This window comes from Lacerta agilis, chromosome 17 (assembly GCF_009819535.1).
Source record: "Lacerta agilis isolate rLacAgi1 chromosome 17, rLacAgi1.pri, whole genome shotgun sequence".
Taxonomy (NCBI): Eukaryota; Metazoa; Chordata; class Lepidosauria; order Squamata; family Lacertidae; genus Lacerta; species Lacerta agilis.
Window position 1 is genome coordinate 28826018 of NC_046328.1, and position 16761 is coordinate 28842778.

Here is a 16761-nt window from a genome sequence, read left to right on the forward strand (position 1 = left end):
CTCCTCCACATGCAGCTGCTGGGTGACCTTGGGCTACTCACACTTCTTTGAAATCTCTCAGCCCCACTCACCTCACAGAGTGTTTGTTGTGGGGGAGGAAGGGAAAGGAGAATGTTAGCCGCTTTGAGACTCCTTCGGGTAGTGATAAAGCGGGATATCAAATCCAAACTCTTCTTCAATGATACAAGGCAGCTCTTGCCCACCCCAAATATATATTCTGTACTTCCAGGTCCCTTCTACTGATCTCTGGAGTACTCTGGATTCAGATGAGGGTGACCACAGGCTCCTCTATGCTGCACACAGGGGATCACCCCATTGCGTTTGCCCAGCATATGAAATCTCCCTTCTTCTTCTTTTGTCTCTAGTGGCAAGGAGCCACGAAGCGTAACAGCCCACCCATTTTGCAGGCCTGCACCTGTTTAATTCTCTCTCTCCTTTCCTTTAACTATTTACTCTGGTTGAATTATCAAGATTTATTCCCAAAACAAAAAAGGAATCACAGGAGAAAGGAAGTGGGAGAATTGCATCCCCTTCCATTGGCAAGCTGCCCCCATTCTGGTCCTTACTGATAACAGAGTATTTTGGTTGGTGGATTACGGAGGATATTATATACACAGCTGGTGGATGTTATACATATTCTTTTCACTCTTGTCCTCTTGAGTTTGTAATGAACCGCCTGTTCTTTTATTTCCTCTCTCTCTGTATGCATGTGTGTGTGTGGAGGGGGGGGAAGACTTATTTCTTGCATATCATTTACCGAGTCTTTACAGTGGTTCTTGAATTTTGTGTACCCGGAGGAAGGAGGGGAAGAGCCCCATATGTCAGCTCCCAGTGCCATTCCCGGCCTGTTTGCTTTTCTGAGCATCCTCTAGAGTAGTCTAATGTCCTGTGTTGTTGTTTAGTAAAAACCACAGCTCAGTGGCAGAGTATCTGCTCTGCATGCAGAAATCTCCCAGGTTCAATCTACCCATTTCCAGGTAGGAGAAAGACTCCTCTCTGTAACACTGGAGAGCTGTTGCTATTCTTTGTAGACCAGGAACCTCATGCCTGGAAGTCAAACGCACCCCTCAAACAGGTAGGTAGCCGTGTTGGTCTGCCATGGTCAAAACAAAATAAAAAATAAAAAATAAATTCCTTCCAGTAGCACCTTGGAGACCAACTAAGTTTGTTCTTGGTATGAGCTTTTGTGTGCATACACACTTCTTCAGATACTCTGAAATAGCACCCCTCAAAGCCTCTCTGGCCCCCAAGACTCTCCCTAGGTCACTGCCACCCCTTTCCGGGCCACAACCAAGCCTGGCAACTTTCTCGAGTGTTTCTTGTCTGGGATGAAATGTTCCCTTGAATTCTGACAATGCCTTTTGCTTGCTTGGATGGAGGACAGGAAAGGGAGTGTGAGCATGTGTGGACCAGGAGTTGTCAAGCTTTTTGAACCAGATTTCAAATTTTAAGAGAGCGCCACTGACACAACACAATAGTGTCTCTCTGTCTCTGTCACTGTCACTGTCTCTCTTTGTCTTTGTCTCTGTCTCTGTCTGTGTCTCTGTCTCTCCCCCCCCCCCTTCTCTCACACACAGATGATGTTGCTGTCCATCAGCAACAGGGAGCATTCCTAGATATCAGAAAAAGTATCCAAGGTACATTCCGTTTCATTTCACAGAATCACTTAAAAGGTACTAGCACGTTTAGCCCCATAACTTACTTTCTTTTATTAAAATATTGTTTTATTTATTTCCAATACAAAACAATTACAAAAAAGAAAGGAAAGAATACAAAACCAGAATCCCAACTCCGCCTCTCCCCCCGAACAGATCAATCTGGTTAAGTTGCCATTCTTCAGGATCATCAGCAAAGTGTTTTATAAAAGGATGCCGTATGTCAGCTGTAAGGTCTTTGGGTGGTTGCTCATGAGAAACCAGGCAAAACTCCAGCCGTTTCTTTAGTAGTTTTATTGTGCATACTATGTACAATAATACACAGTGCAGTTCAGTAATACAGTACAGAGCTAAAAAGTTCATGTCTGTATCAACCGCCTGCAGAATCCGGGAGTGGCCCATTCCAGTTCTGACCCCAACATAAGAGTTTCGGTATACGAAATCTCTGCCTCCCCTCTTTTCGTTTCACCCCTCTGCGTACTTGGGGCGACGGAAATAGCGTGTCTCCCTCCTCGCCCGCCGAGCAAGAGGAGTGCAAGGTCTCTCCAACATCCCCAGAGCCTCGGCTCTCTCAACTCCTGAGCTGCCTGCTCCTCCCCACTGGAGACCTCGCCGCTCCCTCCGCTGGACGAGGAGGTGCTACTGGTCAGGTGGGGCTGAGGCTCTCTGTAGCATCCCGAGAGCCCTTCCACCACCCTGCGCTGAGCCGGGGACAGTTCCCTGACATCAACAAAATCGTTTGCATCATTCATATTATCTGATGCGTGTAATCTCTTTGTTATTTTTTTCTGATACAGCAATAGACCATACATTCTGTTTAAAACGAGAGATACGTAGATGCTCCAATCCTCTCCTAACTTTCTTTCTAGAAATGGTAAAGACTTACTTAAAATGGCCACACTAGTGCTTGGTGGCGCATGTCAGAGCCAATGTGATTAGCTGTGGGACTAAGACCTGGGATACTAGGATCCAAGTCCCCACTCGGCCAGTCACTGTCTCTCAGCCTAACCTACCTCACAGGGTTGTTGTGAGGATGAAACGGGGAGGAGGAGAACTATGCATGCCACCTTGAGCTCGGAGGAAAGGAAGTACATGAATGTGATAAATAAACAAATGTCAACATTGAGAGATTTGTGGGCGGGAAGGAGACATGGGCCATGACATCAGAGTAACCAATTCCTCCTCCTCTTCCTCGTAGGTCGCCAGCCAGGAACAGTAGCTACTATGACCTGCTAGGGATCAAACAGGATGCCACCCTGGAGGAGATCAAGCAGGCCTTCTTCAGCAAGTCAAAGAAGGTGTGTTATAAAATGGGTGGATGGGACAGAGGGATATACATTTGCAGGAGGAAGCAGCACCCCCTGAAGCTGACTTGGTGAGCATACACATCCTACATTTAAAGCACATCCGCTCCCCTCCAAAGGATCCTGGGAATTATAGCTCACCCCCACAGAGCTACAGTTCCCAGCATCCTTAACAACCTACAGATCCCAGGGTTCTTTTGGGGGAAGCCATGTGCTTTCATTGTATGTTATGTACACAAGGGTGGCTGAACCTCTCCATAAGGATGCTATGAGAGGCTACCCGCTAGGCCAAAGATGGAGAACCACCCAGATGTTCTTGGACTCTGGCTCTTGTCACCCTCAGCCAGCATAGACAACCATGAGTCCATCAGAAATGGATGGGAAGATGTGCCAGAAGGTGTGGGGTAACACTTGCTGGAAGCATATGCTCAGTAAATAGGCGAGATCGTTTAACCTTCCCACAAACATTGTGTGGAAAAATTAGGGTGAACACTCTGGAAACAGGCTGTTGGGAAGTGACCACCGTGGATTACATTGGATGGGAGAAGGGCAAATAAGCTTTGTGTGTGCTGTAACTTGGGATGGGATGATCTGTCACTTTCAGTTTCTCATCCCCTCCCCCCATCTTAAATTCCACCCCCCACATTTCCACATCAGTTTGCATAAAAATGCATCAGCACGTACATATTTTTATATGTGTTTTTGCCTCATCCATATATTTTTGCAAACCAATTTCCTCTAATATAATGCATTTTTACATGCTATTTTTACTAATGTATGTATTTAATGTGCACTTTAGCCACACTGTGCAAAAATGTTTCTATGCGTTGCTTGGCTGAAGAGCTGCATTGCAAAATTCAAAAAAGCACAAATTTTGGAGGATGGCTGTGTTTCACTTTGCCTATTGTTTTGAATGCAGTTTTTGGTAGGTTTACCTTTAAATGTGAACTGAATCAAAATTTTCTTGCACCCATGGCTGTCATTAAAGACATCTTTAGGTAAAGGTAAAGAGACCCCTGACCGTTAGGTTCAGTCGTGTCCGACTCTGGGGTTGCGGCGCTCATCTCGCGTTACTGGCCGAGGGAGCCGGCATATAGCTTCCGGGTCATGTGGCCAGCATGACTAAGCCGCTTCTGGTGAACCAGAGCAGCGCACGGAAACGCTGTTTACCTTCCCGCTGGAGCGGTACATATTTATCTACTTGCACTTTTGACGTGCTTTCGAACTGCTAGGTTGGCAGGAGCTGGGAGCTCACCCTTCGCGGGGATTCGAACCACCGACCTTCTGATCAGCAAGCCCTAGGCTCAGTGGTTTAACCCACAGCTCCACCCACTCTAAAGCTACCTAAAACATCCTTTGCGTATGGTCAGGTGTGTCCTGGATCTTCTCCTCTCCCTTCTTCCCTGAAGAGGGCAGTGTTGAGCCGAAAGTGCCCTGGATCCACTTCCTGATGCAAACCAGCACAGTGTTCGTTTTTTTGCAGGAGGGTGCTCCTTTGAATTCCTCTCCTGCTTTAGAAAGAGACAACCTGGCTCTTTAAAATTAAACAGTCTCCTGTGCTTTCAGCACAAATGTACTCCAGAGCTGTCTCTGCCATATAGATAGCCTAGGGAGCCACTTAGGGTGGTAGACCTCAAACGGCACTCACCATACTGCAAAGAGCAGGCGTATCTGCAGTGAATGACTCTGTTTTTGAATGTGTCAAGCCAAAATGATTCTTGCACTGTAGCATCACGCTGGCAGAGCATCCCTGGGCGGAAGGTAGGAGGCTGTCTTATACTGAGTCACCTCATTGGTCCATTGAGCTCAGTATTGTCTACACTGACTGGCAGCGGCTCTCCCAGGTTTTCAGACAGGGAGTGTCTCTCAACCCTAATAGGAGATGCTCAGGATTGAACCCGGGACCTTCTGCATGGCATGGCTGATGCCCTACCACTCAGCAATAGCCCCTTCCCTCTGGTGCACTTCCAGTGTGCATGGTTAGTTGGCCTTGCAGGAAGCATCGTAGGGTAACCAACCCTTTTTGGAGCCCATGGACACATTTGCAAGCTGGAGAACCTATTTGCACCTCCTGCTGTGGGGCAGGGCCTTTCCAGATGTCTGTTTCATTGTGAATTCATGACAATTTGTGCTCATGATGCTATTATGGCAGTCTCACATGATCCCACTTTCCATGGTTTGTACCTGCAAAGGCTTTGGGCTGGTTACACTGCTTCATTCCCAATCAAGTGCATATTCTGTAACGTCCTGCTGAAACTTTTTAGACACAAATGTTCTGGTTCCTTTTTTGTCCCGCTTTTGTTGTGCTGCAGCCCTTCTGGATGGCAGTAATGTGGTGTCGTGACTGGATGCATGCAGAGGAGTGGTGGGAGGCACCATCTGGGGAACCCCCAAGGGAAGAAGACTCAGAGCCAGGAGATTGGTGGTGGGATGAGGATGGGTGGTCAGAGGGAGAAAAGGGAGCAGACTGGGAGGAGGAGGTGTCGGAAGCTGTAGAGGTAACAGGGTTTAATGAACAGGGAGAGTCTGTGGCAGAGATCAGTCCAGAATCAGAGGCAGAAGCAGAGGCTGGAGAGGAGAGGGGCCAAGAGGCAGAAATGAAGAAGTCAGAGGGTCTGCCCCTCCTGCTGTCACCAGCTCCCCTTCCCCCTGGTATCCCAGAACCAGAAGAGGTATGAAGAGGGTGGAGCAAAGGCAAGCAAGGGGGCGAGGTCTCAGATTGCTTGGGAAGGACTCAGAGGAGGAGGAGACTTAGAGAACTGTGGGAACATGGGGACCTTCAGTCCCCTCAACTGCCTCATTGGGGCAAGATCTAACAGGATGAGTTGCTGTGCTCACTAGGCCTGGCCTCCTGAGCTTTCTTGATTCTTTGAACAAAGCATTAACTTCACGGATGCCGTGTGAGTTATTGCTGAGCTGACACCCACTGCTGAACACGTGGGAACATCAGGGAAGCATCATGAAACAAATTAAAGCAGAATAAATCCGCCACTAATGTCCTAGTATTGTGTCAAGAGTGTGCTGCAGAACGCCCCCTCAATAGGACACCAGTCTGGAGTGGCCCACGTTTAGAGTGGCTCCAGTGGGTATTTCTATCGGCTTGGCCAGGCGCCACTAAGGAGGAAGCAGACCCCCATCAGTGCCAGAGGAGGCATTCAGACCCTTTTGATGTGGTTGCAAAATCTTCCACAGAGCGGTTAGTAATCCCTCTGCTTTTTGCTTTTAACTTCCAGCATGGATGAACTCGGGACAGTTGCGTCTCCAGCAATTAGGGTTTTTTCCTCCCAGGAAGGTCAAGACTGCTGGATTTCTGGGGCAAAATGTGTTTAAACCTGCTCTGCTCAGACCTAAGCTCGTTAAGGCAGTACTATTGGCTGTCATCGCAGAAACCTTACGCAAGTTTCCAGGTATTGTGTACTTCAAATGTGCACAGTCGCACAGTGTGCAAGCATTGGATTTAATTGTGCAGAATCCTGAAAACATCAGCCTTCGTTTAAAAGAAAAAGGAAATAGTTTCTAGGCTTTACGACCGCAAAAGATGTTGTTTGGAAGCCATGCCTTTTTCCAGGGCTTTCTAGAGTAGCAGATTCTATAGTCTACATAATTCTCCCATCTTTCACTGCTATGGGCCAGATCTCCCGTCCTTTGACTTCCAGCCCCAAACACTAGGAAATTTGAAAACATCCAAGGCCCCTTCAGATGTCCCTTTTTATTATTGAGATTATTATAGTGAGTTATAGTAGATGTCCCTTTTATTGTGCATTAGTGATGATTTGTTCTCACGATGGTACCAGGGTGGTTATACACAATTCCGCTTTCAGCACTGTTTGTTCCTGCAAATGTCTTGGGGCAGACAGACAGCTTCATTTCGAACCAGTGAATGTCCTGTGGCTTCTTTCTGAAATCCTGTAATTTTTTACGTCACAAATATTCCGGGGTCTATTAGTTTCTGCCCTGCTTTCGTTGCACTATGAAGTAAGAATGCCACAAGAACTCTGTAACTTCAGAAGGCATCGCCGATCCACTAATACAACGGAACGATGTTTGGACGGTCCGATACAAGCCCACCACTATTATTGCATCAGTGCCATGTTACAGAGTATGCCCGCCCCCCAAACCCCAGCAGTCTGCAGGGGCCTCTGGCAGTTGCAAAATGGATTACATTGTGCAAGCAGGTCACTTGTGCTTTTGACTGTTAGAATTTCAGAGCTGCAAATCTGGGCTCCGTCTGCATGGAATTCGTGTGGGGCGGGATTCCCAGCTGTGCAGTAGCAGCTCTTGCTGTGTGTCCCGTTTTGTTTTTATTCTTTAGCCATTACAAAACAACAACAACCCACTATATCACTTTCAGCAGAGGTAGCCCTGTGCCAAGTGTTTTATAGCCTCTCTCGCCATCTGCGCACAGCTGTTTTTTTTGTCCCTCTGCCCCTGCAAAAAGTGACATCTTCCAGACCTGCTGCCATCCTTTCCTCCCACCGCTCAGAAAGTAGCTTTGCATCTGTTCCCTTCCCACCCCAGCTATTTAACTGATCACTTCCAAGTGGTACTTGGACCTCTCTGCGGGGGGGCGGGGGGGCAGTATGCCCTTTGCTTCTGGTTGGGCTCAGTGTCCCCAGTTAGTAGCTGCATCAGGGATGGGAGAGTGAGGAGCTATTTTGAGACCAAGCCCTTACACCAGTGAGGAAGAGAACATTCAACCCAACTCCCGTCCGGATGATTGGGGTGGAGGGTGTGACAAATCAGAAGTGGAGGCAATTTATTCAAAGGTGTAAGTGGGGTGGAGGGAAAACTGCTTTATTTGTTGGCCGAGCCTGTGGCCTGTGGTCAGTCCTCCTCTTGCACATTTTGTCCCCATTAGTAGCCATACTGCATTTTATAAAAACAGGCATTAAATCCTCAAACGGGGATGGACTAAGACCTGGGAGACCAGCGTTCAAATCCCCACTTGGCCCTGAAGCTCACTGGGTGAACTTGGACCTGTCACTACCTCTCAGCCTAACCTACCTCACAGGTTTGCTGTGGGGATTCAAGGGGGGGGGAGGAGGAGGAAGAGAAACATATACCCTGCCTTGTGCCCCTTGGAGAAAAAGGTGGGGGTATAAATGCAACAAATAAATCGTAATACCAGATAGTAATAAATAATAATACCAGAGAGTTCCAACGGAAAAGGAAGTGGGAATTGCAGGAGTTTGCATGTTTGTTTGCGGTTGGGAATGAAAACCAGTCAAATGAATTTGATCGGCATTTTTCCACATCATCGTTGCTTCTAAGTCCACAAACACTGCACAATTGATGAGTTGTTTTTTTACATTGTTTTGATGCTTCCTTTACATTGAAATGAATATATGTTACTTAAAGAGTTACATAGTTACAGACAGTGAGCATTTGACAGAAACTGAACTGCAGCTCAATGGAAACACCACTGATTGTGACTAACGTTTTCGCCTGGATGAATGCGGTCCTTTGGGCCTCTTTGTATGGCCCTTGGAATCCTCTGCTAGCCACAATCCTTCACTGGCCCTGCTTTGCACCCTGAGTGATTTTCCCTGGCTGGAATGTGTAACTTGAACTCTGATAATGCCTCTTGCTTGTCTCAGTGGAAGACAGATTAACTGTCTTTCCTTGATTTGTTGTTGTTTGTGTTTTTAAAGGGTCGCATTATTCTTTCAGATTTTTATCTGCGTGCTTCAGTTATAAACTGCCCTGTGGCTTGTGCAGAGGGTGGTATATCACGTACAAATGCATTAAAAAAATTTGTGTGTGTGTGTGTGTGTAGAAAGTAGCATACAGTACTGGTCCACTCACTTTTGCCTCTGGCATGTGGCCCTCAGACTGTCCAGAAGGGAGCGCGGCCCCGGGATTTAAAAGGGTTCCCCACCTGAGGTGGCAGGTGGCAGAAAGGAGTCTGCTCTGTGTGAGACTCTTCGAGAGCTGTTGCCATGCAGAGGAAACAATTCTGAACACGGTGGACAAATAACTTCACAGGCTGCAAAGCAACTTCCTTATCTTACTTTATTCTCTTACCAAGACCTGATTTTACACACATAGCATAAGGCAGCAGAGTCCTGAGATGGCAGAAGTGGACCGTGCCACTTCATGGTCAGTTTTTCCCTCCTGTAAAAACATAACAAGCAAACCTCCCTCCGCTCCTGGAACGGATCCATCCCTTCTCCGTCAGCTCAATCATTCGCCTGCATGGGATTTCCGGTCGCCCGTGGCTACCAGGGGCAAGTTGTCAAATGCAAGGCTGATTTAAGCCATGCACGTGAAAGTCCCCCTGCTGCTCTGCTGTACAATCTCCCTCTTCCAGAATCCCTTCTGGGGAAACCCCTGCCCTTGTTCCATGGCGAAACCGTCGCTCCCAGTTGTGGCTGCTTTGGCTGGCTCCCTCCTTCACCCGCCTCTGGCCTCTGCTGCCTTGGAGGGCTGCCCAGGAATCTTAGCATTGGGAATCTTTTTATCTCTTTTGGCCGGACGGAAGGGCCTCTAGGTCTGGGCCAACGTGGAGCACGTTTGCTTGTTTCTCTAACCCGGGCGGGAATTAAAACTGGGGCTGGAGTGAGGGCGGTGGTGGCGATGTCAAAAGGCCCCACGTAGCTAGTAGCTCTTACCATCAATCTTTAACTGAGGCTCTTTCCCTTTCTTTTCTTTCGTCTGTGGCTTGCCTCACCCCCCCCACCCAAGTAGATTTTTAACATGTGGTGGTCCGCTAGGGGCACGTTCTGTCCCTTTCGCCAGCTCCACTCCCACCTTCTCCCTTCCAGCCTCATGCAGCCCTCTCTTGCTAGAGGAGAGTGAGTCAGGCCTGCAGGAGAGAGGGGAGATCATACTGGGGGAAAGGAGCAAGGCAGACCAAACGTTGTACAATTTGGAGGCGTTCCAGGCACTCTTGCAAAAGTTTTGTAGCTGGCTCGGTGCAAAGGGGCAAGATGCCTCTAAGGCTTTGGAATCCACCCGCCTGCGATTGGTTAACATCTCCCCCCTCCCCATCCTCTGCCCCATCTATGCAATATAAATGTCTCCACCACCACCCCCAGCCTTGCAGAGCGTTATCGTAATCTGTCTGCCAGGGGTCGAGCGAAGAGATGGATCTTGCATACCTTCAAGTTTGCTAGCCGACCGCTGAGGTAGAAATGGCCATGTTTGGTTGGCTTGGGTTGCAGTGGCAACGAAGGAGGGTTTCTCAAAATCGAAGCTCTTGATTGGGCGGGAGGGATTTGGCAATGCCTGGGCATCAGAGGAGAACAACCCCCCCCCCCGCTGGGCCTATTTGGTAGCTCACCACCCCCTTTCGCTGAAGGAGGTAAAGTCAGTCCTGCTGTGCGCTCACCCCCTCTCCCCCACCTCACCTCATGCAGTTCTTCCTGTAAGCAGCAGCCCAATGGCCAGTGTTTGCTGTCTAGCGCCATTCCCGAAAGCTACCACTTGCAAGGTAAATAGAGAGGAGGCCCCTGCCTGGGGCCAAAGAGGAGCTTCCCAAGTGCACATGAGGACAAAATCAGCCATCCTTGGTTGCAGGGAGGGATCAACAAGCCGGTCACTTTCAGTTTCTTATTTTTCCAATCTTAATTTCAGTTTTCCACATTTCCACATCAGTTTGTGAATATACTTACATTTATTTATTTTCTAATCCTCATGAAAATTCACCAGTGTTTCAGTATGCAATTCTTCTAATGTACACATTTTCCCCCCAATATGCAATTTCCCTAATACACATATTGTTGCAAATGTTCCCTAATGCATTTCTGCACACACTTCTTCTTCTTCTTCTTCTTCTTCTTCTTCTTCTTCTTCTTCTTCTTCTTCTTATTATTATTACTACTACTACTACTGCTACTATACAGGTAACTTGCAACATGCCTGCATTTAACTTATGTACATTCAGCTTCCCACAATAAATAATAATAAAATGTTATTATTAACAAGCATTGCAGAATGCTTCATATGAGAGCCATCTTCAACTATCTAAAGAGCTATCCTATGGAAGGTAGAGCAAGCTTTTTTTTTCTGCTGCTCGAGAGGGTACAACCCAAACCACTGGATTCATATTATGAGAAAGAAGATTCTGACTAAACATAGGAATCACTTTCTTACGGTAAGAGCTGTTCAGCAGTGGAATGGACTATGTGGGAAGGTGGTGGGCTCTCCTTCATAAGAGGTTTTTTTAAAGAGAAATGGGTTGGCAGAGCCGTCTTAAGGGGATCTGCCGCCCTGGCGCGGCTATCCCTCCGGCGCCCCCGCCATGCCGCCTCTCCGCCGCCTCCCTCCCGCGCTTGCCGCCCCTTGGGAGGGGGGTGGGCGAGCGGGGGGTGAGGGGCGTGGCGCTGGAGCGGCGCGGGGCTCTGCGCGCCCTTCCAGCGCTTCCGGGACGGGAGGCGAGGGCGGCCGGCTCGTGCTCCCGCGCGCATCCGGATGGCGCGGCTGGGCAGCTTGTGCTCCACCGGGTGGGCGGCCGGCTGCGCGCGGAGCGCGAGCTGCCCGGCTGCGCCGCGCCACCCGGCTGCGCGCAGGAGCGCGAGCCGTCCCGGAAGCGCTGGAAGGGCGCGCAGAGCTGTGCTCCTGTGCTCTGCTGCGCCCTGGCGCGCCGCGCCACCAGCCCCAATGGATGAGACGGCTCTGTGGGTTGGCCATCTGTCAGGGATTTTTTACTTGTAATTCCTGCGTTGCAGGGGTTGGACTGGATGCCACTTGGGATCCCTTCCAACTCTAGGATTCTATGAACTACTCATAAAGCAGAATGATGTGCAGGCAGTCCTCTATAAATCCACTAATAATGCACTGTTACGCTATCAGTGGCATGTTGCAGAACGCACCTACCCATGAAATCGCACCAGTTTGGAGGGACCTTAACCCACAGCAGCTGCCCAATGGCAGCTTGGCAGAGGAAGGGCTTGCACAGGGGTTCAAAAAGCTGGAGGCCGCGGCGCTGGGAGCGGGGACACGTTTTGGGAACCCACAACCTTGTCCCAGCCAGGCTCTTCCAGAAAAGGCAGGTCACAGCTGGGAATCTTCCTTTGCTCGGCACATTCCTGCCCCTGCTCCCCCACCTCACCCTCTGTCCCTCTCTTCCTACCCTGGTATTTTAAACCAGTGGAGAATAAGGTCTGCCTGTGTGCATTTGACCTGCTGCTTTAAAACAATTGCCTCCCCCTCCAGCTCGCTTGTTTTCCTGCGTCAAATCTCTTAATTAACCATTAGGGAGGATTTATTGGTTTGCCCAGCATAGTGAGCGTTTTTCTTTTGCAAGGACATTGAGCTTTGTGCTTCCTTTTTAGCTGGGGAGGGTTGACGGCGGGGCTGGGTGAGGGACCGATAGGCTATCCGTAACTCTTTAACATTCTGAACATCTATTTAACTGCCGGGCATCATGGCTAGGGAACAGGGGAGGGGAGAGAGAGAAAATCGGTTCATTTCACAGTCCAGATGAACATACCAAGTTCACAGTTCCCAAAACAATTCACGAACCGAAACACAGCCATCCGTCGAGACCCCTACTTCTCTGAATTTTGCAATGCATTTCTGCAGCCAAAAGTGATGTGCACAAACATGCTAGGGTAAGAAGGAATGCGTAAAATGTATTTGTTGCTGAAAATAATGTACAAAAAGCCCCACATTATATTGGGGGAAATTGCTTGCAAAAACGTGCGTATTAGGCAAAGTTGCGTTGTGTGTTAGAAGAAAACATCGCACTAAAATCTTGATGAATTTTCATAAGTTTGCATGCTGACATGTACGTACGGAGAACTGGATTTAAGAATGGGGAAAAGGAGAAACTGAAGTTGACAGATTTGCCCTGTCCCTAATACCGGCTAAAGGGCCTGAAAGGAGCAGGGTGTTGTGCTGGGCTTCCTCTCCCCACCCCGCCACTTCCCCATGTAAGGGGGAAATCTGCACGCAGCCTCCAACTGACACAACCCCCTTATCGCTCCAGAACATCTTTGTTGTCCACTGTTCTGGCCTCTGCTGAGTGATGCCAGCTTTGCACTGTGGGGAGCCAGCCAGGGGTGGGGGACCGGAAAACAGGGGAGAGGCAATAAGGGATGTTTGCTCTCATGTGGTCATGAAACATATCACAGTCCTGGAAGGTTGTATTTGCCTTCAGCTGAGCGAGTGCCATGTGTTTTGGAACCAAAGTGAGCATGAGGCTTTTTGCAGCCACCAAGTGTTGATGAAATAAACAGATTTTAAAAAAGAACAGTAAAGGAATATGCTTTGCAGGAGCTGAATTACTTGATTAGGATTCATTGTCCTTTGAGAAAATGCTGCAAGGGGCCTCCTCCAGCCTGCTGGGTTCTCCCCCCCCCCCAAGTATATTTATTGGTTTAATAATAGTGCATCAGTGGCAGATTCATACGAGAACCCAATACATTGTTCTGATTTATTAGTTATTCTGTGATGCTCGCTCAACGTTACCGCCCTTATTGTGTCTGGAGGGGCACTCCTGCTCTGTAGCACAAGAAAGACACGGAACCCTCTGAACGCTTCTGGTGCGAAACGTTAACAAGAGTTTGGCAGGAAGTCATAAGACTTGCGCCAATGGGGAATGAAGCAGCAAACAGGGTCACGTATAACTGCCTCAATATCACCGTGAGCCCAAATCATCATGAATGTGCAATTTAAAAAAAGACGTCTAGAGGTGCTGTGTTCAAATTCAGGTTGCACAATTAAAGTGAGTTAGGTGCTCTTGTGCAGCAAACCTCTCTCACCCTCCCCCCACAAAAAAGCCTGTTATTTATGATAAGGAAAGTGAGAGGTAAATTCACTGCAAGGTGTCTGTGTGTGTAGGGGGGGATAACAATTGCTTGACTCAACAATGCAATTCAACCTCTATGAAAACAAGCCAGAATGTTCTCTGACCTCCTTGCAAACTTTGTTCAAACAAATTAGGATGAACTGGTCAATTAACTGGTTGCCAGGAAGCAGCCTGAAACAACCTGAAAGTTTAAGATTTTGTGGCGGAGACAGGCAAAAGAGAGATTTGTCGTGTGGCTTCGTGGTAATTAACAGGCGTTTAAGAATTGAATGGGAGCATTGAAATACTTCAGCCAGCTCCTGGAAGGAGGAAGAGGAGGAAGGCTGCTTTGTTTTCTACAAACTTGACACGATTTGCAGTCGGATGAGGAGAGAGGTCCCTGTTGAACGCAGGCCCCTCTCTCCCTTCCCACCCGGCCGCCAAGCCTGCATTTGAGTTGTCTGTGGGAACGCATTTCACCCGAAGGATTACCTCCAGGGAGAACAAGTGCCCCATTCTAAATCCCCCTCATTTCTTTCTCCACCAGCCAAAATCCCACCCACCCCCTTCTTGCCTCCATGGTTTTAACTGCAGGGCTGTTTTAATTGCTTGTGCTCGACGCTAAATCAGAGGAGCGTGTCAAGATGACAAGCTGAATGGCGCGGCGAGTGTGAGATTCTCTTGCTGGCAACTTCGCCCTGGTGGTTTTTCCTTGGTGCTCCATGCCCCACTTTTGTTCCCCAGGGGCCTTTTAGATGCTCGTTCAGTGCCCTCGTTTAGCAGGGAAAGGACATTAGGAGAGGCAGGGTGGTGTAGTGGTTAGAGTGGCAAGTCTAGGACTGAAGAGGTACTGGTTCAAAAAGAATATATATCTCCCCTCAGCCCTTCACTCTCTCAGACTAGCTTACCTCAGAGAGTTCTTATGCAGATAAAAATGGGAAAGTGAACCATTTATACTGCCTTGAGCTCCTTAAAAAGTGAGGCTGAAGATGGGCAAGTGTTTATCTGTGTGTGTGTGTGTGTGTGTGTGTGTGTGTGTATGAGAGAGAGAGAGAGAGAGAGAGAGTGCTGATCTGTTTGTGCATTCATAGTTAGAAAGGAAAAAAGGGTTGAATCTAATGCAAGTCCTGCTCATAGCAGACCCCCTGAAGCTAATAGACATGACTCACTTAGGTTCACCGACTTCTGAAAAGAACTTAGTCAGATACAACCCACAGAAAGATAGCATTATTAAAGATTCTCATTATTTTGGTTTCTTACCTGCCCTTCACCATAAGGTCCCATTTAAAAAAAAAAAAAAAATCTGTATTAAATACAGTTTAAAACAAATGACAGCCACAGGAACAGGGTGAGTCCTGAAAATATCTCTCACAAGGGTCTTCAGCATATTATAAAAGCTATCTGATGAAGGTGTCCGACTCACCTCTGTGGGGAGAGAGTTCCACAACTTAGGGACTGCCGCACGAATGGCCCCCCCACCCTGAGTTTCAGAGTGCAGTGGAATTACCAAGAGCCCCCACCACCACCACCACCAGCACTGATCACTACACCTGAGAGGGTCTGCAGGGAAGGTGGTGGCCATCTTTCGTCTAGATCAGGGGTGGCCAACTCCCAAGAGACCGCGATCTACTCACAGAGTTAAAAACTGGCAGTGATCTACCCACTTTTTTGGGCTTCAGGTCAAAGTTGTTGAGTTTTTTCAGGGAGGAAGTAAAAAGTTGAGCTTTTTTGGGGGGGCCACAGTTGTTCAGCTTCTTTGGGGGGGACCCAATGATCTACCAGTGATCTACCGCAGACCTCCAGTGATCTACCGGTAGATCACAATCTACCAGTTGGACATGCCTGGTCTAGATATTTGAGGCTAAGTTCTCCTGCACCTCACATAAATCCCAGGGTGGGTAACAACTACAGACCAGAGGTGGTGGGATTTTTTAAGCCCCATGGCCACATTTCTTTAAGGGTCACCTAATGGGGGATGGGGCACATGCCAGCAGTGGGCAAGGCCAGAGGGGAAAGCGAACAGAGCTTTGTACGGTAGGCCATGTTGCATCCATGTGAAAGCCAGAAATTTCTGCACTATGAGATTACAACTGTAATAAATGTAACAAACAAATTCATTCTACACCCAATAAATGCCCATCTCTCCATCGTCCATGGCAAAAAGCACTCAAGGAGGGCTCAGAGCAGGGCATGATGAGGTGAAGTGGAGGCTGGAAGAGTCCTGGGGCCTAGATAAAGATACCTGCATGGTCATATTCAGCCCATGGGCTAGGAAAAAACACAGCAATCGGGCCCACAAAGCTGGGATATTCTCCGAACTACACAGGAAGTCCTCTTGGACTGGTGCAGATGCACATATAAGGTTTCCTGGCTCTTACCAGGACCAGGCTATGGAATCAGACTGTCCTTCTCCCCCCACCCACCCATGAACACCCTTGAGTACAAATTCCCACCCACCTTCACCCCCACCCAGGAACTCCTGGTCTCGGCACATTGGCTCGGTACGTCTCTTTGTTGCCACCCACCATGCACGGCTCTGTGATGGATGGTCTCGTGGAAATACATGGGCGGTCAGTGCAGAGGCAGCGGCAGCAGCAGCCTGAGGGCAGGGTCTCTGTCCCAAATTATTGTTTTTGGAACAAGCCAGCAGGGCCCTTCTGTTCTTTGCTGGTAGGCAGCTTTTTGCAACAGCTCTGCTAGAAGACAACTACAGCTTAGCAAGATGGAATTAGAGATTTTGAGTCCAATGCCTCACCTCCCTGGCAGCCAAGCCCAAATAGCAGGAGCTTACAGAGGAGGGTGCCAGCCTTTGCTGACCAGAGTGTCTTTGGACCCCTCCAGCCATCTATTTTATTGTGTACTCTGCAATATGCATAGTGCATTAGTGGCAGATTTATACTGGACCATACAGACATCATTCTGCTTTAGTATTTGTTCCATGATGCTTCTTCATTGTTAGTGCATTCTTGACGTATGGAGGAGGCACTCTTGTGCTATTGTGGAAGTAAAGCGGGATTAAAAACAACAGCTGTAGATCATTCAGCGATATAAAAAGTTGCAAGTTTTCATG

The 16761-nt window shown here is 48.4% G+C and overlaps 1 protein-coding gene across 2 annotated transcripts in view; it reads left to right on the forward strand.

Annotated features, from left to right (window-relative positions):
* Nucleotides 1-16761, forward strand: part of DNAJC4 (DnaJ heat shock protein family (Hsp40) member C4) — a 43576-nt gene that overhangs the window by 13216 nt on the left and 13599 nt on the right. For both annotated transcript variants that reach the window (XM_033174928.1, XM_033174929.1), the window contains exon 3: nt 2854-2953. In XM_033174928.1, the coding sequence (XP_033030819.1) occupies nt 2854-2953 (100 nt within the window). The remainder of the gene's footprint in view (nt 1-2853; nt 2954-16761) is intronic.